Raw genomic sequence first — 27,259 nt, forward strand, 5'->3', positions numbered from 1 at the left:
ATTTTTTTCCCTGAAAATTTTTGTTTGCTTTGTTTCCTATTATCACTAATACAACTCCTCAACACATTGAGACACTTCAGGTATTCTATCTCTTTAGAGGAATCACTCTGTAAGCTTTCTGGTTTGCTCCAATCTAGACTAGTTGCTCTCTATGCCTGATGGAAAGCCTTCATCTTGGGACCTTCTTAACCTTGAATTTGGGGATACCCTTTGTCCATCTCTTTCTCTAATTGAATCCCTCATTTTCAGTCTCCTAAATCTTTCCTTGTTTTACATCCCCATGTGGTGACACAGATCTTCTAGCAGCTTCCTAAGAAAGTGTTTGAGAAGTAAATTTTTTGAGGCTTTGCATAACTAAAATATCTTTACCCTCTGACTTAACTGATAGTTTGGCTAGATTAAGAGTTCTAGGTTGGAAGTAATTTTTCCTCAGAATTCTGAAAGCTTTGCTATGCTATCTTCTAGCTTCTGTTTATTTTTGTTGAGGATCAGATCCATTTTGATTCCTGATCTTGAATAATTCTCACTCTGCTGCTTGAGGCTGGAGTGCAATGGCGTGATCTCGGCTCACTGCAACCTCCACCTCTAGGATTCAAGCAATTCTTGTGCCTCAGCCTCCCTAGTAGCTGGGATTACAGGCGCGTGCCACCACACCCAGCTAATTTTTGTATTTTTAGTAGATGGGGTTTCACCATGTTAGCCAGGCTGGTCTTGAACTCCCAGCCTCAGGTGATCTGCCTGCCTCGGCTTCCCAAAGTGCTTGGGTTACAGGCATGAGCCACCGTGCCTAGCCTTAACCGATTTTTTTCTCTTTGAAAAGTATTTCTCTTTGTCCCTAGGATTCTGAAATTTGCGGACCATACCTGGCCATGGACTATATCATAGCAATAGGTGCTTGGTGGGCCCTTTCAACCTGGAAATTCCTCCTTCAGTTCTTGGAAATTTTCTTGAAAATTTTTTGGGGCAATTTCTTTCTTTTTGTATTCCTGTCTGGGACTTCTATCTGGGTGTTGAATCTTCTGTACTGGTTCTCTAATTCTCCTTATTCCTCCACCCCTTTTAAAATGAACTCCCCTCCTTATCTCACAGTGAGAAATAAAAACTTTTAATGTGAGGAGTGCAAACACCTTTTAATTATCAGGCCCAGAGAGGCACTGAAATGTGAGTGTGTGACAGCAGTCACACATCACTCTCCCCTGTGAACTAAATGACCCTCTTGAAGCTACCTACTATGTGATGCCAAGCAGCCATAAAATGCTATACATTAGATACCAAAACTCATACCATATAGTTCAACAATGTATAATCACTAATCAATGTTATTTCTATAAACCAGTGAGAATTCCTATCAAATAACTTAGCATCAGCCCATTCCTTGTCCTCTTTTGCCTTTAAAAACCTGGTTGCAACAAGGGCCGAATGGAGCACTCCCCAAGGCAACCTGGAAGTGTGTCCAAGGCAGCTGTCCTCAACCTTTACCCGAATAAACTCCCTATATTAAATTTGCCTCAGTTTCTTTAGTTTGATAATAGATACAATATCTTAAGTCTGTTGTCTTTGGCAGCCATTATTATGCTGCCAAATGACAGCCGACCAATCCTGGATAAAGAAAGTAGTAATCAAGGGACTATTGGAGCTGCACTGAGGCTGAAAGCGTATAAGCCAAATGATGTTCCACCTCTAACTGCCTGTTCAACCAGAACATCTGAGCTTTGATCAGTTATGTATATATACATTGGGATTCCACGTTTGAAGAAAATCAAAGGCTTAAAGGTAATATTTTCGCCATCTTGGCCCCAGGATGATTAGTAATTCTTTAGTAAGGTCTACTTTTTTTGTAGGTGGTAGAGATAAGTGTGAGTAATTTGGGAGGCAGGCAAGGGCCCTCTGCTGGGTTTCCCCGACTGCTGAGCCTATTCTGTTTCTGGGTAAATGTTCTGCCAGAGTTCACACTTGTGGTGAGAGACCAACTCAAATCTAAAGCAGTTTCAGGATGGGGAAAGGAAATCACCTTGATTAACTGCTACCCCTTCCACTTTGCCCTAGAAAAGAAAGACACCAGCCTTTCCCAACCCCTTGGGCTATGAATAAGAGTTCATATTCTGTTTCAGAAAAGTTGCCACTGTAGCATATAAAGAGGTGAATCAGTGAATGAAAGATACATTCTGTGTTTTTGTTTTGTTTGGCTTTTTGTTTTTTTGAGACAGAGCTTCAATCTGTCCCCCCAGGCTAGAATATGATAGCCCACTGCAGCTTGGACTCCTCGCCTCAAGCAATCCTTCTACCTCAGCTTTCTGAGTACTTGAGATTATAGGCGTCAAGCCACTGTGCCCCACTACATCCTGTCTTTTCTGTATCTTAGTTGTATGTTTGCCTCCTCACCCACAAAACACATCAGGAGTAAAAAGCAAAACAATCAGTCAACAACATGGCATATACACATAAACAAGACATACTCTCTTTTGGATGGTTAGGAAGATTAACTTTAAAGACACTCAAAAATATTAACTGTGTTTTCCTTAGCTGAAGAAAGGAAATGGAAGAGAACTGTCACTACTCACAGTTACTTATGATCATTTTCCACTTTTAAGGAGTTATATAACACAAGCAGCTAATTCCCCAACTAACTTCCTGCATTTCTATTCTCCTTCCACGTTGTAAACTTTGGGCATGAATATACTCATAGCATACCGTACTACACTGTTTCTGTGCTCCATCCAGGCAGTTGATATAATAGAAAACTTAAATGTCATAAATCCAGCAGTGTTAGAATTTGAATTTTGTATTTTTCCATAAGCTGGCAGGCTAAATGCAACAGGATAAACAAGACAATCTCACTGGTTAAACCCAAAGCTCCCCTGTACATGTTCTCCATTTTGCTGGATGTTAGAACTTGGTGAAATTTTCTATGTGATCTTGCAAGAGCTAAAAGATTTCACTGTCAAAGACCACACCCATGAGTCTCAGTTTTGCCTTACTTCCTTTTTTTCTCCAGTAATACTTCTTTCTCTGAGACTATTTATCAAATGTTATGGGTTTAAGTGCACAACTAAACAGTGTAACACCAAAAGGGAAAGTAGGCATGTGATGTTCTCCTCCTCTGAGGTGAACGTAGACATGGCACTGCTCAGTGGGCTGTACTCAACTGAGTAATCTTAAAGGGGTGTCCTCTCCTCTGAGTAGGAGCAATGTTAGAATCTGAAGATGGGGGAAGAAGGATATACAATTTTAAAATAGTTAATATTAAAAATCTATTGCATAAGTCATATAAAGAAGGACTGTGCATAATATTCACAGATGAGGGAACTAGAAGAGAAAGTCTATAGTCAGTAAGGTGTAGAGGAGGAGTAGGACTGTATGGGAAGGAACACGTATTACAATCCTTTAGGATTTATGAGATTTTAATGTTTATCAGAAAGGAAATATGGATTTTTAAAGGTTGAGAAACAACAATATAAAGGGAAAGGCATTTCTCCTTTTAGGATTCCAAATACTTGAGGTTATGAAATCACATTCCAGTAAATGCCATATGATAAACGGTTATGAATAGTAAAACCACTTAAATCTCTCACAGTAACAGTTGATTTGCTGATTCCAAAAACCTTTCTTCAAGCAATAAAAAAAAAATCCTTTATTCTGAAAGAATTAAGTCTCTAACTTCTGTCCCTTATAGCAAGTCACTCTCTGGCAAAATTATTACCTGATTGGGTTGTTTTGCTGTTCAGTAGAACAATTCTCCATACTTCATTCTACTGCAAATATTTCAAAGACTCCCATAACTTCAACTTGCTAAGTAACCATCAAAATGGAACTCATATTAATTTTCTTTGTCTACTCAATTTCCAGTAATTCCTTACTGCAATGACTTAAAATACTTTGTTTTCAATGTTAGCAACCTATTTTCAGTAGACCCTTCTTTTTGCAAAGAAAAAGTATTGGTGTTAAGTAAAAGCTATTATAGATCATTAGTACTCAAACTGTTTACTCTCATAACTTACTACCGATAATTACCATTTATAGAGAATATATCTCTGAAGGTAAAAAGTTACAGTCCAGGAAATTTTCCATGAGACAAACAATTGCCATCATTTACTTCCCAAACTCTTTTCCTTAAGAAAAATAAGTCCCTTTAAAAATGTTTTTCTTGGTTGCACAGCAATGTGAATGCACTTAACATTATTGAACCATATACTTTAAAAAGGTTAAGATGGTAAATTTTATGTTGTGTGAATTTTACCACAATTTAAAAAGCTTTTACAGATTAGGAATTGGAAAATGTGACACATGTACTACATAGGTCCCAAAGCCTGTTTTCAGTTGCAGAGGGCTTGGTACCAGTTAACCCTCAACTTATTTGAACAGTGGCCAAATACTGCACTTAGTTCAAAAGACTTTGAAAATTAATTAACCACTCACTGAAAAGGTAGTTCATTTCATATTCTGTTATCCCTTCCTGAAGGTAAACATAATCTTGGTTCTGAACTATAAAGATATTTTTGTTACATATCTAAATAATAGCCTCCTCTTTCCCTGTATTTATGATTCAAAACCATGGCAGCAAGCACAGGAGATAGCAGGTGGGAAATGGCAGCCACAGCATAAATCCTACAGGAAATAGAAACTAAGACTAGGCTTTACATAACTGAACACAAACGAACTTCAATTAAACAGTAATATTTTATGCTTATAAGGTGTTAGGAAACAAAAAGGATAAACAGTAACAGTCAATCAGCTAATGCATAGCATTGAAATAGCAAAGCTTTATGTCAACAGGCTATTTTTATTTACCATTTGCTTTTGGACAACAGGTATGGTTTTAAAAAACACACAGTCTTTCTTCATCATAGGACAAGTCCCCAATTATTTTTGCTATAAGAGCCCATAAATGGAAATATAATACCCAAGCATTCACATAATGCCTGCATCCTACTGTAAATAACACTTGAGTGTCTGTAGGTATCCTCCACAGTTCATAGATGCAAATTGCTAAATTACATTACCTGTCTCAGGTCATTCTTGAAGGTGATCAAAAAGCATTTGAAATAATCATTTATAAAAGTCTATCAATTACTTACACTATTATCTATGTATTAACAGTAAACCATTAGTCAAGTAAAAAGGTGGGCTTTTGTTAGATGACAGCACTGCTCCATGTGCGTGCACATACCATGCGCATACCTGAACTGTGCTAATGTTTTTCACTTCATATTAAATAAGTATAAGTATGTTAAGCTTGTATATTTTTTCACCCACTCATTTTGAAACCCTCTGTAGGATTTGGCTACAGTAAAATGTCAGCTTGGTTATTACCTTTAAAGTAAGAAATTTCCCGGCAAAATTGGGAAACTAGTGACAACAAAGTGAAACTGATGCTTTCCCAGTTGAGTTTCACTCTTGGTTTCTTTCAGGGCATAGACAAAACTTGCCCATGTAAAAGCAATACCCTTGCTTCTGTAACATAACTGGAGAAGGGAAGAGAAAGAACAGCAAGACATTTTACTTAACAGCCTCAGCCTACCTACAGCATTTTTCCTTGCCCATGAAAAAAAAGTTGTTGTGTTGGGGGGAAATAACCAGCATCAGTACAGCAGGTGCTCTTAGTTCTTGACATTACTGGTGTCTCAGACTCTTTCATTCAATTGTATTTACACAAAGGAGTTTTTGTTTGTTCTGAACCATTTTGCTGAGGATTGTGGCTGTCTTATTGTTGCTGAACAATATCAGACCCAGATGGTTTCATGAGTGAATTCTTTCAGATCTTCAAAGAACAGAGTTCTTAGGCTATTTAAACTACATCAGAGCAGAGGAAGAAGAACTCTGCCCAGTTCTTTTTAGGAACCAGCACAACCTTGGTATCAAAACCTAGCAAAAGTAACAGAAAAAGGTGAGTATAAAATGAATCTCAATTATTGATTTTAAATAAAAATGTTACCAAAGGAACCAATATATACTTAAATATTATACCATGACCATGTGTAAGATTGGTTCACAAACTGGAAATATACTAAAATAATTCACTATCCTATTAGGTCAAAGATGAAAAGTACCTATAAATGGTTATGATGGATGTCAAAAAGTCATTTGACAAAATCCAACTTCCATTCCTGATAAAAATATTAAGAAGTAATGAAGAGACATTATCTTAACACAACAAGAAATATATATACACACCAAATGAACACCTAATATCTATTATTTAAAATTGTTCTCAAAGTGCTATCTAATACAACAGACACTCCCCAATCCCCAGTTGCAAAAATGACTTTGGATACAATCCAAACACTTCTCTGTAAAAATCATAATGAGCTAGAAATATTAAAGGAAACTTCCCTAATAGAATTTATTAGAAATTAATAGTAACTTCATATTTAATGATGACATAGTAAAAAAATCCCCAAACTAAGAAGATAAAGGATGGCCAGAACCACTGTTACTATTTACCACTATTCTGGGGAAGCCAGCAATTCACTAAAGCAAAGAAAGAAAGATATAAGATAATTATAATTAGATGATTGTTTTCCTAGAAAATTCAAGTGAAACAATTTATTAAAACTAATAAATTTAGAAAGTTGGCCAGATACATAAACACTCATCTACATACCAGTCACAAAATATAAGAAAATGGTTAAATCCCCAACAGAGTATTTTAATGAAATATGAACAGTTTATGTTAAATTTTATCTCAAAGATAATGCAATTACATTCAAGAAAATTTTGAAAAGGAAAAATGAAGAAGGACTTGTCCTATGAATTAGTAGAAAATGTAATATCAAAGCAGATTGGTATTTTTAAAGGAAGAGACAAAAAGATCAAAGCAACAGATGAGTCTAAAGAAAAGATGCATACACACATAAGAATTTACTATATTAAGGAAGTATTTCTAGTCAGTTGGGAGAGAAATGATTTCAACAAATGATTTCAGGAAAAATGACTGACCAGTCATAAAAACAAAGAAAAAAAAATCCTTATCTTAGTATACAAAAATCATTTTAGGATGTTTTAATGAGTAAATCGTAAAAAGAGAATTAACAGGTAATATAGGAGAAGATTTTAAGAATTTTTGACTGGGGACTACCTTCTTTCCTGAGATAAAAAGCCTGCGCATTTTAAACCAAAGCATTGATAATTCTTGAAAATATTTGCCATATATTTCACAAAGAATCTGTATTCTAATGATAAATAGATAATTTTGAAGAATATTGGGCAATATATAGGGACAGGACATAGTAAGTGATAGTTAATTACAATTTGGTACATCTACACAATGCAATACCACGCCGACATTACAATAAAATAGAGCTACATATGGCAAGACTTTCACCATATATATGTATTTAATCTGAAACAGATTATAGAACAGTATGCATAATCTCTTACATAAACTATGTAAGAAAGCAAAATAACATGATTATGCACATACAGGAAAGATGTGGAAGGCTTGGATTACAACTGGGGAGAGGACTGAGAAGGATTTCACTTCCTGCTTTACACAAAGTTGTATTATTTGAGGATCCCTCCTCTCTCAAATGAGGACACAAGAATTTTTAACAGAATACACTGCTTGCTTCTCTGCTACCTCTCGTTTGTGTATTCCAATCGCGGTAAGGAGGCAGGTCATTTCCTTTTCCTTCAATTTCACGTCGCTTCTTCACTTCCTTTACTACCATCTCTCCCTTATTATAACTTGTCAAAAGCATGTCCTGTGAGGTGAGATAAACACCATTTTACAGAGCAAGGCTGCTTAGCATAATAAAAGCACAGCTCTTCTCTGATTATCCTCCCCCTCTTTCTACTTCTTGACAAGCACAGCTTTTTTGCCTGTAACTCGTTGCTAGTCAGTTTATACCGGCGTGGGGACTCCACCTAACGCCTGGGTTCCCACTGTGGGCGAAGTTGGCTTCTGTTCTTCTTGCCTTGGCCACCCACTCCCTCCGTGACCCTCTGGGAAGTTACCCAACTTCTCACTGACCAGGCTATGATGACACCCCACTGGAAGGCAGAGCGGAATTGTGCAACCACCTTGGGAAAACAACAGAAAGAACCAATTAAGTTTTCGAAAGACTACTACTTGATTCTAGGAGGCAGTCCCTCTCTCGAAGGGAAGTCGGGGATGTTCCTGGCGGGTCCACTGCTCACCTCGACACCGCAGGCCCTGCCACCCCCATTTCCCGGGCAAAGCAGCTGGGACGAGTCCCTCCCATGAAGCCGTTGGGGCAGGGGCCGATGATGCTATGCTGACATCGCGGGCCCGGAAACCCCCAGCCAAGGAGTCCGCTCCAGGGGAAGAACTCGCGTGGTTTCTCCCGCACAAAACCCCTCCCCAAACTGCAAATTGTTTTGTCTCTGCTGCTCCTCGGCTTCTCTCCCTGCGGCGCCCCTACTGTCAGCGCGTCCCTCTCGCTTACGCAGACAAATTCTCCGACGCGGTGCTTGATGGATTCGGACACACCATTTCGCAAAGTTTCTTACTCACACAGTTCACGGTTTCGGCTACACTCCCTCTCCCGTCAGGTCGCCGGCGCCTGGCCGAGTGACTCCAACCGGAAGTTGCTTTTTGTTCCAGTTCAGAGGGCAGTGCCTGCGCGCGGAGCCATTAACTCTTCACCTTCCACCCGACAAGGCCAGGGCCCTTCCCCCCTGCCCGGCCCAGCCCAGGGCTGTTCTTCCCCGCCCCGCCCCGCCCAGCCAACTCCCCGCCTCTTAGGAAAAAAAAAAAAAAAAAGCGTCAGCCGCGGAAGGGAATCCTATGTCAAGTGTAAAGGTCACTTGCGGGTCTTTGCTGGATATTTTTGCCAAATGATAAATAACCGGTAAATAAATAACCACTAAATAAATAACATCACCCTATATATGAGTTAGAGTACACAAGAATCACCTGAGAAACAAAATGTAGTTTCACCAACCGACTCCTACAGTTTTCATTTCCGAGCAACTGGGGTGAAGCCCAGGAACCTGCATTTTCAACAGATCCTCGTAAATGTATGTAATTAAAGGTGGTTAAAGTCCACACTCTGAGAGACACTACATTTACACATACCCATTTGGTTTCTCCCCAACTAGTAGTATTTTTCGCTAAATGTATTTGTTAAAGAAGAATGGCTGGAAATGGAGGTGGAACTTCATTAGAAAATTCCCCATGAATTAAGACTTCTCCATTATTCCAATTCCTAGCCATGCATGAATATTCTCTAAGATTCAAATCTTAGATACCGCAAGCAAGATATCTTTTCCCTTTAGGACAAGAGGATGAGGTTCTGGCCGCCCCAATTTCTCCCTGTAGTTCTGAATCATGGATGTTTACACATCTTTCCTTAGGCCAGTAAGTCCAGGAATTTAAAAACCTGCCAAGGTGCAGTGCATTCTGTCTAGCTATCTTGAATGTTGCTGTATACTTTTAAAAGTCAAAGTCTAAATATGTTTGAAACAATCTTTTTAACAAACAGAAGCTTCTTATATATAACGTTTTTACTAGTTGAATAGTTTTCTTGTAATAAGTAAGTGAGTTAAACATGACAATACAGTACTGCTTTAAAAAATTATTTAAACTTTTTTTGAGAGCAGTTTTAGATTCACAGCAAAATGGAAAGGAATGTCCAGAGATTTTCCATATACTTTCTGACCCCACACAAGCATAGCCCTTCCCCATTATCAACATCCCTCACCCCAGTGTGATGATAAAAGCTGTTATAAATATCTGTGTGCAGGTTTTTTTGTGCAGACATAGTTTTCATCTCCTTTGGATAAATACCAAGTAGTATGATTGCTGGATCATAAGGTAAGAGAATGTTTAGTTTTGTAAGCAATTGCCAAATTGTCTTCCAAAGTGGCTACCATTTTGCATTCCCACCAGGAATGAATAAGAGTTCCTGTTGCTCCAAATCTTTGCCAGCATTTGGTGTTGTAAGTGTTCTGGATTTGGGCCGTTCTAACAGATGTGTGTGGTATTTCATTGTTGTTTTAATTTGCATTTCCCTGATGACATATGATGTGGAGGATCTTTTCATATGGCTATTTATTTACCATCTGGTTATCTTCTTTGGGGAGGTAAAGGCCTTTGGCCCATTTTTTAATCAGGTTGTTTTCCAAATGTTGAGTTTTAAATATTCTTTGTATTTTTTGATAACAGTCCTTTATCAGATATGTCTTTTGCAAAAATTTTCTCCTTGTTTGTGGCTTGTCTTTTTACTCTCTTGATAATATCTTTTGCAAAGCAGAAATTCTTAATTTTGATGAAGTCTAGTTTATTCAGCACTGCTTGAGTGAATTAAATAAGCTGGTTTGAAGATTTCTGATTGAAATAGTGGAATTTAGTAATATACTCAGAATCTAAAGCTGAATGCATAGGCATTTTGAAATATGGAGGTGATAAAAACTTTGAATAAGGAAATAAGCTAGATATACACATTTCTTAAATATATGTTTTTCTCTTTCCACTTCCATGATGTTGTAGTCTTGAAGAGAAGTGGCTGCATAATACCCCTATATGTGAAATATGCATAAATGCTGGTAGAATTACTTTCTTTCTTTTTTTTTTTTTTGAGACGGAGTCTTGCTCTGTCGCCCGGGCTGGAGTGCAGTGGCCGGATCTCAGCTCACTGCAAGCTCCGCCTCCCAGGTTCACGCCATTCTCCTGCTTCAGCCTCCGGAGTAGCTGGGACTACAGGCCCCCACCACCTCGCCCGGCTAGTTTTTTGCATTTTTAGTAGAGATGGGGTTTCACCGTGTTAGCCAGATGGTCTCGATCTCCTGACCTCGTGATCCGCCCGTCTCGGCCTCCCAAAGTGCTGGGATTACAGGCTTGAGCCACCGCGCCCGGCCTAATTACTTTCTAAACAATGCTAAAATGGTATCAAACATTTTCCTTTTCCTATAATGATGATTTTTTAAGAATTCGCATACAATATGTTTTATGAAGGTTAGAAATTAAGTTGAGATATTTATTTGAGGAATAATCTTTTAAAATAATGACATAATTTTATTACAATTTTCCTTCACTCATATTATTATATACCTCAAGTTAGTGAGCATTGGAGGTTGGGTATGATGGCATGAAAATGGGGAACTGGCCAGGTGTGGTGCTCACACATATAATCCTAACACTTTGGGAGGCCAAGGGCAGAGGATCACTTGAGCTCAGGAATTTGAGACCAGCCTGGGCAACATAGTGAGACCACATCTCTATTTAATAATAATAATCATAATTAATTAATTATTAAAAGAAAATGGGGGAATTGCGGGCCTTTGAAAGATATTTTAGAACCTGGACGGGTGCAGTGGCTCACGCCTGTCATCCCAGCACTTCGGGAGGCCAAGGCGGACTGATCACTTAAGGTCAGGAGTTTGGGACCAGCCTGGCCAACATGGTGAAAACCCGTTTCTGCTAAAAATACAAAAATTAGCCAGGTGTGGTGGTGCACACCTATACTCCCAGCTTTACAGGAGGCTGAGGCAGGCAGATTACTTGAACCCAGAAGGCAGAGATTTCAGTGAGCCGAGATCATGCCACTGCACTGCAGCCTGGGCAACAGAGAGAGACTGTGTCTTAAAAATATTTTGAATCCTAGTTTTAAAACTGCTTAATAATTTATTGAGAATTCTGAATATAAATCTAAGGACAAGGAAACCTGCCAATATAAACACTTACTATGACTTGGAATGTCAGGTATGTTCTCAGTCAAATCTTTGATGTGAAATATCACTATTAATGGAATCTGGTTGACTTCTGATTTACGATGACATCTGGACTGGCTGTTTATATTGCAGACTCTCCAACATAAATGCTTATGAAAAATCAGAAAAACATGAGAACTCACAATGGCCTTGGAATACAGATTGACAATGAGGGCCACTGTGTATGGTTGAGCAGGCTGTGCTCACTTGCAAAGCCTTGCCTCCTTCAGCCTGTGTCTTCTCAGATAGGTGCTTTTTCTAACTCACAGAAAAGTACCATAAGAGCAGCTATAACCCTGTTGACAAGCACCCTAGTTCCAGAATTTGATAGGATATTGCACTTATTGCAAGAAGTGTGAAGCTGAAATGGACATGTACTTTTTTGTTGGAAGGCAAGCAAAGGTGTTGGTATGGAAGGATAGTAAGGAAGCTACCAGCCTCACCGCCCCTACAAGTAACTTAACTGTTATGCGTGATGGCTAAGAAGTATTTTACACCTCTTTGCCCTAATCTCTCCCATTAGTTTCTCTCTCTGTGACCCATTTGGAGCTATGGAGAATACCAGCAATAACCCAAAGGGAGTAGATAGGTGTGATGCTCTGTATCCAAGCTTGGGAAACTAATAATGAAAGGGGTTGGGCAGACAGAACTGGGTGTTTGTTTCTCTGGGGGTTTAGTTTTTCATATGTGGTTCTTATGAAGAAAAAGACAAATCATTGTTTCTGATTAACTAGGAATTCTTATCTTTATAGTAAAGTAACTACCTATTAAAGGTAAAGAATCTTACCTCAGCCCAAGACCTGCAGTGACAAAGTTGATAAATGTCAGCTTCAAGCCAAAAGGTTAGCTGTTGACTGTGCATGTCTATATGTCTTCCAGCTCAACATCTACGCTGAAGAACTAATAGCATCAGACAGAAAATGAGAAGAGCCAAGAACCAAAATCCACACATTCAGGTAGTAAGGTTGATGCAAGGCTTGGAACAAGTAACTACAAAAGAAAGCACCCCTTTGAAAAGATTATGCTTTCTGAAAGAGAGTCTTCAAAATGCAAAGAAAGTGAATACTTTGGAAAATGATTTACTAGAAGCAGAAGTATATGGAGAGAATCTGCTTTGTATTTTCTGTGCAAAAAGAGATGAAATATATGATAAGCTATTAGACTAAGATAAGGAGAGAACTAGAGACAAGGTGAAATAAAACCAAAGTTGGATAAGTTAAGGCTGTAAGGACACAGAACAACATGCAATGGCAATTCACATGTAATTTGGACATAATCAAAGATGGAATCAGTATTGCAGAATAATAAATCAATGATTAGAGTAAAAGCTTGAAAAACTCTTCCAAAATATGAATGGAAAGTATAAATAGGTGACAACCATTAAAGGAAAGGGTAGAAAGATTATGCCCCAGCTTCTTCCTGAAGAAGAGATTGGGGTAAATAGAACAGAGACAGCAACCACAGATACATCAGAAGCTATCTGAAGTAATACTTTGAACCAATACAATACTTCCTAAAAATGAAAAGGACTCAATGTGTTTTGAAATATATTAATGATCTATCTTGTTAAAAATTTCAATATTAAATGCTCTATCAACTCATTAGTCAGTGAATATTTTGGTAATATTTGCTATGTGCTAAGAATTAGGGATAGAGGCCGGGTGCGGTGGCTCAAGCCTGTAATCCCAGCACTTTGGGAGGCCGAGGCGGGCGGATCACGAGGTCAGGAGATCAAGACCATCCTGGCTAACATGGTGAAACCTTGTCTCTACTAAAAAATACAAAAAACTAGCCGGGCGCGTTGGCGGGCGCCTGTAGTCCCAGCTACTTGGGAGGCTGAGGCAGGAGAATGGTGTGAACCCGGGAGGCGGAGCTTGCAGTGAGCTGAGATCAGGCCACTGCGTTCCAGCCTGGGTGACAGAGTGAGACTCCGTCTCAAAAAAAAAAAAAAGAAAAAGAATTAGGGATAGAAAGATCACTAAGACACAGTCCTACCTTAAAAGAACTGGTGTCTAGTGGGTGACATACATACAAGAATCAGGCAATTATTATACAATGTGGTATCATGATTTTACATTAGGGGTAATATATGGTACTCTGAAAACACATTGGAAAGGCCATAGTCCAGTCTTGAGAGGGCGACGGAAGGCTTCTGGTATCTAAGGTATGAAAAAAGTTCAACAAAAATCCAGGTGGCAAAAAAAAAAATTGATTAATTGCAAAAAAAGAAAAACTTGGCCGGGCGCGGTGGCTCAAGCCTGTAATCCCTTTGGAAGGCCGAGACGGGCGGATCACGAGGTCAGGAGATCGAGACCATCCTGGCTAACACGGTGAAACCCCGTCTCTACTAAAAAAAAAATACAAAAACTAGCCGGGCGAGGTGGCGGGCGCCTGTAGTCCCAGCTCCTCGGGAGGCTGAGGCAGGAGAATGGCGTGAACCCGGGAGGCAGAGCTTGCAGTGAGCTGAGATCCGGCCACTGCACTCCAGTCCGGGCGACAGAGCGAGACTCTGCCTCAAAAAAAAAAAAAAAGAAAAGAAAAACTTGTTTTCAGCATTAAACTTCAAAAACTGAATAGAATAACATCTACAGTTGCCTGGGGAAGATTTGACCTATAGCGTCTGCCTACTCAAGTTATCATTTATTCAAGAAAAGGAAAACAAAGACATTTTCAGATACCTCAAGTTTCAAACATCATATCACCCATTTTCTCAAACAATTGAAGATATACTTCCCTTATTCAAGAAGGAGTCAAAATTAAAAACTCAAGAAAGGTGAAATTTTGATATAAAATAAATATTAGAAAACATTTGAAATAATTTAAACATAGATCCATTAAAAACATGTTGCAATTACAAAGCAATGGAAAAATGAAATTTTTGACACATAAGATACAAATTATTACCTAATAAATAATTTAATAATGATAATATGGTCACAACTTTCTGATTACAGCAACAAATACACAAGTGGGTGGGAGAGAGGTGGCAGGAAGTAAATGTGTTCTGCTATTTTACTCATTTTCTCATCTATATATAGAAATAAGAAAATTACAGGATCTCATTCTAAGTATAATAATTGAAGATGTATCATTTTAGTTTTTTTACTGTGAAGATAAATAACTACAAGTAGAATTTAAAAGTGTATGCTTGTTTTTGGCTGTGCATGGTGACTCACACCTGTAATCTCATCACTTTGGGAGGCCAAGGCAGGCGTATCACTTGAGGCCAGGAGTTCAAGACCAGCCTGGCCAACATGAAGAAAATTCGTCTCTACTAAAAGTACAAAAATTAGCCAAGTGTTGTGGTACATGTCTGTAATCCCGGCTACTCAGGAGGCTGAGGCACAAGAATCATTTGCACCTGGGAGGCGGAGGTTGCAGTGAGCTGAGATGGCACCACTGCACTCTAGCCTGGGCAAAAGAGTGAGACTGTATCAGAAAAAAAAGTATACGCTTAATTTTTATGTTAATAGAGGAAGAAAGAAATGAAAACATTGTCCACATAATAAAGATTTAAACATCTTAATTCCCAACATTCAATCAGTCACCCAATCAGGTACATCATGTGAGTACTCCTCTGCAGTATTTCTTGCATGCTTACACTCTATGTCCCTATTACCACTATCTATCTCCATTCCTACCCCTTGTTCAAACTACCATCAACTCATAGTTACCATGCTAGCCTCCTAATTGTTTGCCTCACTTTCTCCCTTGTCAGATTCTATGTTGTTATGTTTCTTTACCACCTACAACCGTTAAATGTCTACCCCTCACCTTTAGGATAAAACCCAAACTCTTAATCCTGGAATGAGGCGTCTTCCTAACTCTCCAGACTTATCCTGCTTCTTCCTGCGGATTTTGGGCTTCTTTTAATACCTTAAGTGATCACTTTTTTGTCCTTTTCAGGTATTTGCTGCTTTCCTCAGCCTAGAACATGTTTTGCTCATATTTTACCTGGTCTGTTGAGTCCTCTACTGAAAGATCTGATTCTAAGCTAGGCCACACTTGATTTCCTTTCTAGGGTGACTGTCGGCTCAGCTGTGGGCTTCTATTTCACCGTGTCCTTTCCTCTTTATGACGTGCATTATGCTTGAAATTTCAAGATACATATTTGGATGTTTTTAACCTTAGGGTGGCCATTATGACTGATGTTAAAGAAACTTACACTCACTAGGCAGAGTCCTAGGTTATCATTGCCCCCACAAAGGCAAACTACAGCTGAGAGAAGCTAAAGCATGATGACTATAAGTGAGAGTTCTCTGTTAAAGTTGCCTTGTTCATATGTTGGTATTGCCATTTACTAATCATATGACTTTACTAATCCTGTGCCTCAGTTTCTTCTCCTGTCAAAGGTCAGTGTACTTGTCCAACAAAATAATATATGAACAAGACCTGGCCTACAGGAGGACTGCAGTAAATATTGGGTAATATAGAAAATTCCTGGAACTGAGTAGGTGGTTCTACATGCAGTTGATTTTTTTTTTTTTTGAGACAGGGTCTTGCTCTGTCACCCAGGCTGGAGTGCCGTGCATGATCTTGGCTCACTGCAGCCTTGACTTCCTGGGCTGATGTGATTCTCCCATTTTATGTTCCTGAGTAGCTGGGACTACAGACGTGCACCATCATGCCTGGCTAATTTTTGTATTTTTTGTAGAGACAGGGTTTCGCCATGTTGCCCAGGCTGGTATTAAACTCCTGAGCTCAAGAAATCCACCTGCCTCTGCTTCCCAAAGTGCTGAGATTATAGGTGTGAACTGGGATCATACCCAGCCTGATTTTTAATTTAAATGAAAAGTCATAATTATCTCTTAAAATGTCTTTAAAAGTTCATACTGAGAAGATCTATATATTGAACTTACTACAAAAGACTTTCAATCAGTTGCCTTAAATATGCCCAAAGAGCTAAAGAAAACCATGGACAAAGAACTAAAAGAAATCAGGAAAATGATTTATGAACAAAAGGAGAGTATAGAAAAGTGATATAAATTATAAAACAGAACCAAATAGAAATTCTGGAGCTGAATGGTACAATAACAAATAGAAAACTAATTATAGGGGTTTAATAGCAGATTTCAGCAAGCAGAAGAAAGAGTCAGAGAATGTGATAAGATAATTAACATCAAGCTTACCTAATATACATTGTGGGAATCTTAAAGGAAAAATGAGAGACATGAAGCAGAAAAAATATTTCAAGAAATAATGGCTGAAAACTTCCCAATTTGCTAAAAGTCTGAACCAGCTTATTCAAGTTGCTCAATGAACTCTAAGTAGAATGAACTCAAAGAAATCCACACTGAAGCAAATTATAATCAGATTATCCTTTAGTTCTTTGGGCATATTTAACACAATTGACTGAAAGTCTTTTTCTAGTAAGTCCAACATCTAGACTTTCTCAGTGTGAATTTTTAAAGATATTTTAAGTGATAATTATGGCTAATTATTTAAATTAAAAATCAAATGCATGTTGAATCACCCACTAAATAGCAGGAATCATTTATATTACCCAGTATTTATTGAGGTCCTTCTGCAGGTCAGGTCCTGTTCATATATTATTTCATTGTACAGATACTCTCAACTTTTCAGGCAGTTTTTGAACTGAAGATGAAGAGATAATATTGAAAACAGCAAGAAACAAGTGACACATTATGTGCAAGGAATCATCAATAAGATTAACAGCCAATTTTGCTTTGAAACTATGAAGGCCAGAAAATAGTAGAATGACATATATAAAGTGCTAGAAAAAAAGTGTAAACCAACAATTCTATAAATGGCAAGACTATCCTTCAAAAATAAAGAAGAAATGGGTGCCCAAGATGGCTGAATAGGAACAGCTCCAGCCTCTAGCTCCCAACGTGAGTGACACAGAAGGCAGGTGATTTCTGCATTTCCAACTGACCTTTGAAGAGATTAGTGATTCTCCCAGCACAGAGGGTGAGATCTGAGAACAGACAGACTGCCTGCTCAAGTGGGTCCCTGACCCCCGAGTAGCCTAACTGGGAGACATCCCCCACTAGGAGCAGACTGACACGTCACACCTCACACAGCTGGGTACACCTCTGACACGAAGCTTCCAGAGCAACAAGCAGACAGCAACACTTGCTGTTCAGCAATATTCTCTCTTCTGCAGCCTTTGCTGCTGATACCCAGGCAAACAGGGTCTGGAGTGGACCTCAAGGAAACTCCAACAGACCTGCAGCTGAGGGTCCTGACTGTCAGGAGGAAAACTCACAAACAGAAAGGACATCCACACCAAAACCCCATCTGTACATCACCATCATCAAAGACCAAAGGTAGACAAAACCACAAAGATGGGGAAAAAGCAGTGCAGAAAGGCTGGAAATTCAAACAATCAGAGTGCCTCTCCCCCTCCAAAGGAACATAGCTCCACGCCAGCAATGGAACAAAGCTGGACAGAGAATGACTTTGACGAGTTGAGAGAAGAAGGCTTCAGTCGATCAAACTTCTCAGAGCTAAAGGAGGAACTATGAACTCAGTGCAAAGAAACTAAAAACCTTGAAAAGGATTTGATGAATGGATAACTAGAATAACCAATACAGAGAAGTCCATAAACGACCTGATAGAGATGAAAACCATGACACGAGAACTATGTGACAAATGCACAAGCTTCAATAATCAACTCAATCAACTGGAAGAAAGAGTATCAGTTATTGAAGATCAAATGAATGAAACGAAGTGAGAAGTTTAGAGAAAAAAGAGTAAAAAGAAATGAACAAAGCCTCCAAGAGATATGGGATTATGTGAAAAGACTGAATCTATGTCTGATTGGTATACTTGAAAGTGACAGGGAGAATGGAACCAAGTTGGAAAACACTCTGCAGGATATTATCCAGGAGAACTTCCCCAACCTAGCAAGGCAGGCCAACATTCAAATTCAGGAAATACAGAGAATGCCACAAAGATACGCCTCGAGAAGAGCAACTCCAAGACACGTAATTGTCAGATTCACCAAAGTTGAAATGAAAGAAAAAATGTTAAGGGCAGCCAGAGAGAAAGGTCGGGTTACCCACAAAGGGAAGCCCATCAGACTAACAGCAGATCTCGAGTTGGAAACTCTCCAAGCCAGAAGAGAGTGGGGGCCAATATTCAACATTCTTAAAGAAAAGAATTTTCAACCCAGAATTTCATATCCAGCCAAACAAAGTTTCATAAGTGAAGGAGAAATAAAATCCTTTACAGACAAGCAAATGCCGAGAGATTTTGTCACCACCAGGCCTGCCCTACAAGAGACCCTGAAGGAAGCACTAAACATGGAAAGACACACATAGGCTCAAAATAAAGGGATGGAGGAAGATCTTCCAAGCAAATGGAAAACAAAAAAAGGCAGGGTTGCAATCCTAGTCTCTGATACAACAGATTTTAAACCAACAAAGATCAAAAGAGACAAAGAAGGCCATTACATAATGGTAAAGGCATCAATTCAACAAGAAGAAGTAACTGTCCTAAATATATAGGCACCCAATACAGGAGCACCCAGATTCATAAAGCAAGTCCTCAGAGACTTACAAAGAGACTTAGACTCCCACACAATAATAGTGGGAGACTTTAACACCCCACTGCCAACATTAGACAGATCAACGGGACAGAAAGTTAACAAGGATATCCAGGAATTGAACTCAACTCTGCACCAAGCGGTGCACCAACTCTGCACCAAGGAACTAATAAACATCCACAGAACTCATCACCCCAAATCAACAGAATATACATTCTTCTCAGCACCACATTGCATTTATTCCAAAATTGACCACATAGTTGGAAGTAAAGCACTCCTCAGCAAATGTAAAAGAACAGAAATTATAACAAACTGTCTCTCAGACCACAGTGCAATCAAACTAGAACTCAGGCCTAAGAAACTCAATCAAAACCACTCAACTACATGGAAACTGAACAACCTACTCCTGAATGACCACTGGGTACATAACAAAATGAAAGCAGAAATGAAGATGTTCTTTGAAACCAATGAGAACAAAGATACAACATACCAGAATCTCTGAGACACATTTAAAGCAGTGTGTAGAGGGAAATTTATAGCACTAAATGCCCACAAGAGAAAGTAGGAAAGATCTAAAATTGACACCCTAACATCACAATGAAAAGAACTAGAGAAGCAAGAGCAAACACATTCAAAAGCTAGCAGAAGGCAAGAAATAACTAAGATCAGAGCAGAACTGAAGAAGATAGAGACATACACAAAACCCTTCAAAAAATCAATGACTCCAGGAGCTGGTTTTTTGAAAAGATCAACAAAATTGATAGACTGCTAGCAAGACTAATAAAGGAGAAAAGAGAGAAGAATCAAATAGAAACAATAAAAAATGATAAACGGGATATCACCACTGATCCCACAGAAATACAAAGTACCATCCAAGAATACTATAAACACCTCTATGCAAATCAACTAGAAAAGCTAGAAGAAATGGATAAATTCCTGGACACATACACTCTCCCAAGACTAAACCAACCAGGAAGAAGTTGAATCCCTGAATAGACCAATAGCAGGCTCTGAAATTGAGGCAATAATTAATAGCCTACCAACAAAAAATAATACAGGACTAGACAGATTCACAGCCAAATTCTACCAGAGGTACAAGGAGGAGCTGGTACCATTCCTTCTGAAACACTCTTCCAATCAGTAGAAAAAGAGGGAATCCTCATTTTTTGAAGCTAACATCATCCTGATACCAAAGCCTGGCAGAGACACAACAAAAAAAGAGAATTTTAGACCAATATCCCTGATGAACATCGAGGCAAAAATCCTCAATAAAATACTGGCAAACCGAATCCAGCAGCACATCAAAAAGCTTATCCACCATGATCAAGTGGGCTTCATTCCTGGGAAGCAAGGCTGGTTCAACATACACAAATCAATAAACGTAATCCAGCATATAAACAGAACCAAAGACAAAAACCACATGATTATCTCAATAGATGCAGAAAAGGCCCTTGACAAAATTCAACAGCCCTTCATGCTAAAAACTCTCAATAAATTTGGTATTGATGGAACGTATCTCAAAATAATAAGAGCTATTTATGACAAACCTACAGCCAATATCATACTGAATGGGCAAAAACCGGAAGCATTCCCTTTGAAAACTGGCACAAGACAGGGATGCCCTCTCTCACCACTCCTATTCAACACAGTGTTGGAAGTTCTGGCCAGGGCAATCAGGCAAGAGAAATAAATCCAAGGGTATTCAATTAGGAAAAGAAGAAGTCAAATTTTCCCTGTTTGCAGGTGACATGATTGTATATTTACAAAACCCCAGCATCTCAGCCCAAAATCTCCTTAAGCTGATAAGCAACTTCAGCAAAGTCTCAGGATACAAAATCAATGTGCAAAAGTCACAAACAGTCTTATACACCAATAACAGACAAACAGAGAGCCAAATCATGAATGAACTCCCATTCGCCATTGCTTCAAAGAGAATAAAATATCTAGGAATCCAACTTACAAGGGATGTAAAGGACCTCTTCAAGGAGAACTACAAACCACTGCTCAGTGAAATCAAAGAGGACACAAACAAATGGAAGAACATTCCATGCTCATGGATAGGAAGAATCAATATTGTGAAAATGGCCATACTGCCCAAGGTAATTTATAGATTCAATGCCATCCCCATTAAGCTACCAATGACTTTCTTCACAGAATTGGAAAAAACTACTTTAAAGTTCATATGGAACCCAAAAAGAGCCCACATAGCCAAGACAGTCCTAACCCAAAAGAACAAAGCTGGAGGCATCACGCTACCTGACTGCAAACCATACTAGAAGGCTACAGTAACCAAAACAGCATGGTACTGGTACCAAAACAGAGATATAGACCAATGGAACAGAACAGAGCCCTCAGAAATAATACCACACATCTACAACCATCTGATCTTTGACAAACCTGACAAAAACAAGAAATGGGGAAAGGATTCCCTATTTAATAAATAATGCTGGGAAAACTGACTAGCTGTAAGTAGAAAGCTGAAACTGGATCCTTCCTAACTCCTTATGCAAAAATTAATTCAAGATGGTTTAGAGACTTAAATGTTAGACCTAAAACCATAAAAATGCTAGAAAAAAACCTAGGCAATATCATTCAGGACATAGGCATGGGAAAGGACTTCATGTCTAAAACACCAAAAGCAACGGCAACAAAAGCCAAAATTGACAAATGGGATCTAATTAAACTAAAGAGCTTCTGCACAGCAAAAGAAACTACCATCAGAGTGAACAGGAGGCAACCTACAGAATGGAAGAAAATTTTTGCAATCTACTCAGCTGACAAAGGGCTAATATCCAGAACCTACAAAGAACTCAAACAAATTTACAAGAAAAAAACAACCCCATCAAAAAGTGGGCAAAGGTTATGAACAGACACTTCTGAAAAGAAGAGATTTATGCAGCCAACAGACACATGAAAAAATGTTTATCACTCGCCATCAGAGAAATGCAAATCAAAACCACAATGAGATACCATCTCACACCAGTTAGAATGGCAATCATTAAAAAGTCAGGAAACAACAGGTGCTGAGAGGATGTGGAGAAACAGGAACACTTACACTGTTGGTGGGACTGTAAACTAGTTCAACCATTGTGGAAAACAGTGTGGCGATTCCTCAAGGATCTAGAACAAGAAATACCATTTGACCCAGCCATCCCATTACTGGGTATATATCCAAAGGATTATAAATCATGCTACTATAAAGACACATGCACATGTATGCTTATTGCAGCACTATTCACAATAGCAAAGACTTGGAATCAACCCAAATGTCCATCATTGACAGACTGGATTAAGAAAATGTGGCACATATACACCATGGAATACTATGCAGCCATAAAAAAGGATGAGTTCGTGTCCTTTGTAGGGACATGGATGCAGCTGGAAACCATCATTCTCAGCAAACTATCACAAGGACAAAAAACCAAACACCGTATGTTCTCACTCATAGGTGGGAATTGAACAATGAGATCACTTGGACACAGGAAGGGGAACATCACACAGCAGGGCCTATTGTGGGGTGGGGGGAGGGAGGAGGGATAGCATTAGGAGATATACCTAATGTAAATGACGAGTTAATGGGTGCAACACACCAACATGGCACATGCATACATATGTAACAAACCTGCACGTTGTGCACATGTACCCTAGAACTTAAAGTATAAAAAAAAGAAGAAAATTAAGACATTTTGAGATAAAGGAAAGCCGAAGGAGCTTGTTGTTAGTAGACTTACCCTACAGAAATGATAAAGGGAGTCCTTCAGGATGACTACTAGAAGATAATTTGAGGCCATACAAAGAAATAAAGAACTTCAGTAAAGACCACTACATAGGTAAATATATTAAAGCTAGGATAATTGTATTTTGGTTTGTAACTCCTCTTTTTATTTCCTATATGATTTAAAAGACAAATGCTTAAAAATAATTATAAATCTGGCACACAACTTATAAATATATAATTTGTGACAACAACATGTAAGGGGTGATTAAGCTGCTAAGTAGTAGAGTTTTTGTATGTTACTGAAACTAAGTTGGTATCAGTTAAAATTAGGTTGTTATAAATTTAGGTTGTTAATTGTAATTCACATGGCAATGACTAAGAAAATATTTTTTAAAAATCACAAAAGAAAATGAAAAGGGAATAAAATGGTATACCACTAATAATAAGCTAAATACAAAATAAGACAGTATTGGAGGAAGTGAAAAACAGAGAAATGGTATAGAACATACAGAAATCAAATAGCAAAATGGCAGAAGTAAGACCATCCATGTCAGTGATTACTTTAAATGTACGTGTATTAACCTCTTCAGTCAAAAGGCAGAGCTTGGCAGAATGGATAATACAACGTGATCGAATGATCAAACCATATGCTATCTGCAAAGGACTTACTTTAGATGCAAAGACCAAGAGATTAAAGTGAAATTATGGAAAAATATTTTTTCATGCAAGTAGTAACCACAAGAGAGATTGTGTGGCTATACTAATGTTAGAGAAAATAGACTTTAAGTAAAAACCTGTTACAGGAGACAAAGAAGGATATTATATATTGACAAAAAGGTAATTCATCAAGAAGATATAGCAATTATACACATATATCCATCAAACAACAGGACCCAAAAATATATGAAAGAGACATTGACAGACTGGAAGGGAGAAATAGTACTACAATAGTCACCGGAGACTACATTATGCCACTTTTCATAATAAATAGAAAAACAGATGACCCAAAAGAAAATAGACAACTTGAAAAACAGCATAAACCAACTAGACCTAGCAGAACAAAAGCTGAATATACATTCCACCCAACAAAAGCTGAATATACATTCTTCTCAAGTGGATATGGAATCTTCCCCAGGATAGACCAAATGTTAGGCCACAAAAAGTCTTAATATATCTAAAAAGATTGAAATCATACAAAGTATCTTCTCCAACCAAAATGGAATGAAACTAGAAGTTAATACAAGGAAAACTAAAAAATTTACAAATATGTGCAAATTAAGCAACACATTCTTAAACAACCAGTAAGTCACAAGGATAAATCATAGGAAAATTAGATTTACTTGGAGAAGAATAGAAACAAAATTGCAACGTATCAAAATATACGAGATGCAGTGAAAACAGTGCTCAGAGGGAAAGTAATAGCCATAAATGTTCATATTAAAAAAGATCTGAGAGCCAGGCATGCTGGCTCATGCCTGTAATCCCAGGACTTTGGGAGGTCGAGACAAGCAGATCACTTGAGGTCAGGAGTTTGAGACCAGCCTGGCTAAAATGGTGAAACCTGGGCTCTACTAAACATACAAAAATTAGCTGGGTGTGGTGGTATGCATGTGCCTGTTATCCTGACTGTTTGGGAGGCTGAGGCAGGAGAATTGCTCGAACCTGAGAGGCAGAGATTGGAGTGAGACTCCATCTAAAAAACAAGAAAAAAGGAAGATTTGAAATGAATAATTTAACTTTTATGCCTCAAGGAACTGGAAAAGGAAGAACAAACTAAATCTAAAGCTAGCAAGGATGAAATTTAAGATTAGAGCAGAGATAAATGAAATAGAGAAGAGAAACACAGTCGAGATAATCAATGAAACTAAAAGTTGGTTCTTGGAAAAGATCAATAAAATTGACAAAACTTTATCTAAATGGATTAGAAAAAGAGGAAGAAGAAATAAATAACTAAAATCAAAAATGAAAGTGAGGACATTAGCGACAACCAAATAGAAATACAAAGTATTATAAATATTAGGTTATGGAACAGTTGTAGATCAACAAATTAGATAACCTAGATGAACTGCACAGATTCCTAAAAACACACAAACTAGTAAATCTAAGTAAAGAGGAAATAGGAAATCTGAACAGACTTCTAATAATACAGAGATTGAATCAATAACCAAAAATCTCCCCACTAAGAAGCCATCAGGACCAGATGGCTTCACTGGTGAATTCTACCATGCACTTCAATAACACCAAATTCTCAAACCGCTAGATAAAAAACAGGGGTGGAAAGGATACTTACTAACTCATTCTATGGGGCTAGCATTGCCTTTATACCAAAGCCAGACAAAGATGTGATAAAAAAGAAAGCTAAAAACCAATATTCCTTGTGAATATAGATGCAAAAATTCTCAACAAAATACTAGCAAAATAAATCCAACAGCCTATTAAGTGTATTATACATCATGATCAAGTGTGATTTATCACTGTAATGCAAGGGTGGTTCAACATAAGAAAATCATTCCAGGCAATGCACATCATAGAAAAATGAAAAAAGAAAGAAAGAAAGAAAGAAAGAAAGAAAACAACAACAACAACAAAAAACGCATGATTATCTCCACTGATGCAAAAAGGCATTTGAAAAAAACCAACACCCTTTCATGATTCCTCAGAAAACTAGGATTAGAAGGGAACTTCCTTACCATAATAAAGAGCGTTTATGAAAAATCCACAGGTAACAACATATCAGATGGTGAAATACTGAAAGCTTTCTGCCTAGGATTAGGAACAAGACAAGGACACTTTCTTTCACCACTGCTATTTAACACTGTCCAGGAAATAGTAGCCAGTGCAATTAGACAAGAAAAAGAAATAAAAGTCATCCAAATTGGAAAGGAAGAGGTAAAACTATTTCTATCCTTAGATGATATTATCCGATATATGAAAACTCCCAAAGTATTCACGAGAAAGCTACTAGAGCTAATAAATGAATTTAGCAAAGTTATAGGGTATAATAAAAACACTCAAAAATCAGTTGTTTCTATACATTGCCAATGAACCCTCTTCAAAGGAAATTAAGAAAATTCTATTTACAGTGGCATCCAAAAAAATAAAATGCCTAGGAATAAACTTAACCAAAGAGATAAAATAGTTATAGACTGAAAACTACAAAATATTTCTGAAAGAAATTATAGAAGACGTAAGTAAGTAGAAAGACATCCCATGTCCATGGATTGGAAGACTTAATATTATTAAGATGGCAATACTCTACAAATTGAGCTCCAGATTCAATGCAATTGCTACTGAAATTTCAATGGCCTATTTTTTTTTTTTTTTCGGAAATGGAAAAACTGATTCTCAAATTCATATTAAATTGCAAGTGTAGCCAGAAGAATATTGCAAAGGAAAAACAAAGTTGGAAGACTCACACTTCCCATTTTCAACACTTACTACAAAGCTATAGTAATCAAAACAGCCTGGCACTAGCATAAAAATACACACATGGACCAAAAGAATAGAACTGAGAGTCCAAAAATAAACCCTTATAAGGGTGCCAAGACCATTTAATGGAGAAAAAATAGTCTCTCCAACAAATGATGCTGGGACAACTGATAACCACATGCAAAAGAAAGAAGGTGGACCCCTACCTCACACTACATACAAAAATTAACTCCCAGTTGATCAATCCCCTAAATATAAGAGATAAAACCATAATAGCACCCTTAGACAAACACAAGTGGGTAAGTCATCATGACCTTGGATTTGACAATGGATTTTAGATATGATACAAAAATAACAAACAAGAAAACAAATAAATTTGACTTAATAAAAAATTTTTAAAACTTTTATACATTGAAAGATGTCAAGACACTGAAAAGACAGTCTATAGAAAGGGAGAAAATATTAGCAAATCACATATCTGATAAGGGCCTAGAATCTAGAATATATTAAAAAAAACTCTTATGACTCAACAACAAAAAGACAAACAAACCAATGAAAACATGGGTAACTGACTTGAATAGACATTTATCTAAAGAGGATCTATACACGGTCAACAAACACATGAAAAAATGCTTGACATTATTAGTCTTTAGGGAAATGCAAATCAGAACTACAATGAATTACCACTTCACATTCACTGTAATAAGAACCCAAATAGAAAATAACAAGTGTGGAGGAGGATGTGGAGAATTTGGAAGTCTTATACATTGCTGGGTGGAGTGTAAAATAGTTCAACCACTATGGAAAATAATTTGCCAGTTCCTTAAAATACTAAACATAGAATTACCATATGACCCCAGAATTCCACTGCCAGGTATATACTGAAAAGAACTGAAAACAGGTACTGAAACAAATACATGTAAATACATGTT

The 27,259-nt window shown here is 37.9% G+C and overlaps 1 protein-coding gene and 1 long non-coding RNA gene across 7 annotated transcripts in view; one reads left to right on the plus strand and one right to left on the minus strand.

Annotated features, from left to right (window-relative positions):
• The window catches only part of TANK (TRAF family member associated NFKB activator), a 107,306-nt gene that overhangs the window by 68,835 nt on the left and 11,212 nt on the right, over nt 1–27,259 (minus strand). The window contains exon 1 of one of the 6 annotated variants that reach the window (XM_033231311.1): nt 8,474–8,659. The exons of 2 other annotated variants lie outside the window; for them this stretch is intronic. Coding sequence is in view for 1 of the 4 variants with exons in the window: in XM_033231307.1 (XP_033087198.1) it covers nt 8,406–8,452 (47 nt within the window). In the remaining 3 variants the exon portion in view is untranslated. Of the gene's footprint in view, nt 1–5,310; nt 5,928–8,405; nt 8,660–27,259 lie in introns of those variants that run through there. 3 more of the 6 variants (XM_033231310.1, XM_033231313.1, XM_033231307.1) reach the window with 3 other exon arrangements.
• LOC117094955 lies at nt 8,718–12,709 on the plus strand. The gene is made up of 3 exons (XR_004441745.1): nt 8,718–8,810; nt 9,705–9,775; nt 12,550–12,709. It is a non-coding gene; the product is annotated as an uncharacterized LOC117094955 (long non-coding RNA).

This window comes from Trachypithecus francoisi, unplaced genomic scaffold (assembly GCF_009764315.1).
Source record: "Trachypithecus francoisi isolate TF-2019V2 unplaced genomic scaffold, Tfra_2.0 Lachesis_group13, whole genome shotgun sequence".
Lineage (NCBI taxonomy): Eukaryota > Metazoa > Chordata > Mammalia > Primates > Cercopithecidae > Trachypithecus > Trachypithecus francoisi.